The sequence below is a fragment of the Camelina sativa genome, chromosome 18 (genome assembly GCF_000633955.1).
Source record: "Camelina sativa cultivar DH55 chromosome 18, Cs, whole genome shotgun sequence".
Lineage (NCBI taxonomy): Eukaryota > Viridiplantae > Streptophyta > Magnoliopsida > Brassicales > Brassicaceae > Camelina > Camelina sativa.
Window position 1 is genome coordinate 4,386,557 of NC_025702.1, and position 3,275 is coordinate 4,389,831.

Consider the following 3,275-nt stretch of genomic DNA (forward strand, 5'->3'; position numbering starts at 1 on the left):
ACGTTCCTCGCGCTGTTCTTATGGATCTGGAGCCTGGTACCATGGATTCCCTCAGATCTGGTCCCTTTGGTCAGATTTTTCGTCCTGATAACTTCGTCTTTGGCCAGTCCGGTGCTGGTAACAACTGGGCCAAAGGTCACTATACCGAAGGTGCTGAGTTGATTGATTCCGTTCTCGATGTTGTTAGGAAGGAGGCTGAGAACAGCGATTGCCTTCAAGGTGCGAACCATTTCTTTTGAATCTCGATCTGTTTTTTTTTTTTTTGAATCTGCGTAGGAAACGAAAACAAACGAAATCGATTTAGGTCTTTGTTGATTGATGTGTATGTGATGATTTGTGCTATGTACGTTTCTGTGATATGTGATTTTTTTTGATTCTTGGATGATTTAGGTTTCCAAGTGTGTCATTCGTTGGGTGGAGGAACCGGATCTGGAATGGGAACTCTTTTGATTTCTAAGATTAGAGAAGAGTATCCAGATCGTATGATGATGACCTTTTCAGTGTTTCCTTCTCCTAAGGTCTCTGACACTGTTGTTGAGCCATACAATGCTACTCTCTCTGTGCATCAGCTTGTTGAGAACGCTGACGAGTGTATGGTTTTGGACAATGAGGCTCTTTACGATATCTGTTTCCGTACCTTGAAGCTTGCTAACCCTACCTGTGAGTATATTATTATACAATCTCTTTGTAACTGGTTTATTCATGTGATGTGTGTGATTTGAGTCCTGACTTGTTTTGTTTCTTTTATGTGTTTGATTAGTTGGTGATCTTAACCACCTCATCTCGGCTACGATGAGTGGTGTTACCTGCTGTCTTCGTTTCCCTGGTCAGCTAAACTCTGACCTTAGGAAGCTTGCTGTGAACCTTATCCCTTTCCCAAGGCTTCACTTCTTCATGGTTGGTTTTGCTCCATTGACATCGAGAGGATCACAGCAATACAGTGCCTTGAGTGTCCCTGAATTGACCCAGCAGATGTGGGATGCTAAGAACATGATGTGCGCTGCTGACCCTCGTCACGGACGTTACTTGACTGCATCCGCTGTGTTCCGTGGAAAGCTGAGCACGAAAGAGGTTGATGAGCAGATGATGAACATTCAGAACAAGAACTCCTCGTACTTTGTGGAATGGATCCCAAACAACGTTAAGTCCAGTGTCTGTGATATTGCACCAAAGGGTTTGAAAATGGCGTCCACTTTCATTGGTAACTCAACTTCGATCCAGGAGATGTTCAGGCGTGTGAGTGAGCAGTTCACAGCTATGTTCAGGAGAAAGGCTTTCCTTCATTGGTACACAGGAGAAGGCATGGACGAGATGGAGTTCACTGAAGCAGAGAGCAACATGAATGATCTTGTCGCAGAGTACCAGCAGTACCAAGATGCTACAGCCGGAGAAGAGGAGTACGAGGAGGAAGAAGAGGAGTACGAGACTTAAGATGTTGTCTAATGGCTCCCTTGGATTCGTAAGCTGTGTAAGCAAGCAGCATTCTCTTTCTTCTCTTTCCCTCAACCCTGAATTTTTTTCCGTAATATCTCTTTATTTCGTTCATGTGTGTTCGTTCTGTTATTGAAACCCATTCTCGTTCTGGATTTGTTTAACTTTTGCGTGTATTGCTTATTGTTTTTGTCAGTGGAAAAATATTGCTTTTGTTCTTTCAAGTTTATGTCGCATTTTGCAAAAAAAAAAGCTTAAAGGTACATGTCACTTTTGAGCAACTTTATTAAAATGTTCCAAAAAAAATTGTCATCTTTGCATATTGTTTAATGTCTATACATCCTTTAGTAGTGTAGTGTAGTAAAGCCACGCCTAAACACTTCTTTGACCAACGCTAAAAGCCTTTCTTTCACCAATGCCCTTCATATTAGGCTAAGCTGAAGAAGATTCTGAAGCAGTTCTCTGACATGCTTTTTCGTTATCTTCCCTTTCTTTGATTAAATCTGCACACAACTTCCTTGCTTTGCTTGTCATGCAATCTCCATCACCACCACCACTGATGAATTGATGCAGTACGTCAATCAAAGTCTGACCCAGTGTCTTCCCTTTAGTAGTCGAGGCTTCTGTTTCAACGCTCTTCTCATAATGATTCCCAAACCTTAGCCTTCGAGCAGCACCAACTGTCACATTCCATTTTCTCTGATCTACTTCCCCATCTCCTCCCCATTTACATTCCCGGGGTTGTGTAATCAGACCTGGCGAGGTTTGTGCAACCGATTCAGAGGAAACGTGCGAGTTCGTCTTGTAAATGTTATCCACTTCTGTGCTAGTTCCAGCTAGAGCCTCGTTTTCTTTAATCACACCTGAACACCTTGAAGAGATGTTATCTGCAGAGCTACTTCTCAACAATTCTTCTGGATTATCCGCTACTGTGGCACGTTCTCTTTCTGCTAACATATCAGTAGCCCGTTCAAAAGACTTCCAAAATGATTCGTTGCTCCATTGATTCCCTAGAGACTGTCTTACATCCTCAAGCAGAGATTTAGCTTCCAGGATCCTATCCATACGTATCAAACAGACCGCAAGATTGCACAGCTTGTTATTGTCAGGCTCCAAAGACAAAGCGTTCCTATCACAGTAAAAAACCCATTTCACATGTTAAGGCAATGAAAACAATAAGCTCAATGGTCGTCTGTCACACAAACCTGTAATACTGCTCTGCAATTCCATAGTTATGAAGCTGTAAGTGAACCCAAGCTAAGTTCCCTAGAATCCTATATTCAACAATGTCAGAGAAACTTCTCTTAAAGCGGAAATAGGAGATATCTGTAGTGGTGGGAATGCACAAACTTCAGTTCTTACCGCGCTTTCTCTTGCTCGATAGTCTTGTTGTTCTGCTTCCCGTAGCTTCTTTTCACAGCTATGATCCTACCACCATAGTGCGTGTCTTGTTGCTCAAGTGTTTTCAGTTTGCGTTCAAGCAACTCTGCTTCCTCTTGAATCCTCCCTGACTTCTACAAAACCCACCAAACCAATACATGAGCATAGAAGTAGCTTCAGAATTAGTCATCAGACTGAGAAAGTTGTTATACCTTGTAGAGATCAAGTAACAAGTTATCAATGGAATCTTGGGATTCAAAAGGGCAGAGATATCGATAAGACTTGACAGCTTCGATTCCTTCATTGGTTCGATCCAACTGGTTCATAACTAGAGCCATGTCTTTCAATGCACTATCAACTCGATCTCCAGCATTAATCGCAGCCCAATACAACGAGATTGCTCGATTCAGGTCTTTAGAAACCAACTGTTCTTGAAAACAAATCCAATGTCAATAACAACAATA

At 42.2% G+C, this 3,275-nt stretch overlaps 2 protein-coding genes across 2 annotated transcripts; one reads left to right on the forward strand and one right to left on the reverse strand.

Moving 5' to 3' along the window:
- Window positions 7–1,651, forward strand: LOC104760508 (tubulin beta-4 chain). The gene is made up of 3 exons (XM_010483448.1): window positions 7–219; window positions 391–660; window positions 761–1,651. Exons 1-3 carry the CDS (start codon window positions 21–23, stop codon window positions 1,429–1,431), a joined length of 1,140 nt encoding a protein of 379 aa, XP_010481750.1. The 5' UTR covers window positions 7–20; the 3' UTR covers window positions 1,432–1,651.
- LOC104763127 (protein POLLENLESS 3-LIKE 1) lies at window positions 1,556–3,248 on the reverse strand (the record flags this gene model as incomplete). Its single annotated transcript, XM_019240033.1, has 4 exons — window positions 1,556–2,560; window positions 2,637–2,705; window positions 2,794–2,945; window positions 3,024–3,248. Coding segments are annotated over 4 exons (1,143 nt in total), but the record flags the coding sequence as incomplete, so codon positions are not given.

Bases quoted from the DNA above. Each gene is read 5' to 3' on its own strand.
- LOC104760508 (XM_010483448.1), top strand. From the start codon at position 21: ATGGATCTGGAGCCTGGTACCATGGATTCCCTCAGATCTGGTCCCTTT. The intron at 220-390 runs GTGCGAACCATT...TGGATGATTTAG, and splicing joins GAACAGCGATTGCCTTCAAG to GTTTCCAAGTGTGTCATTCG. The intron at 661-760 runs GTGAGTATATTA...GTGTTTGATTAG, and splicing joins GAAGCTTGCTAACCCTACCT to TTGGTGATCTTAACCACCTC.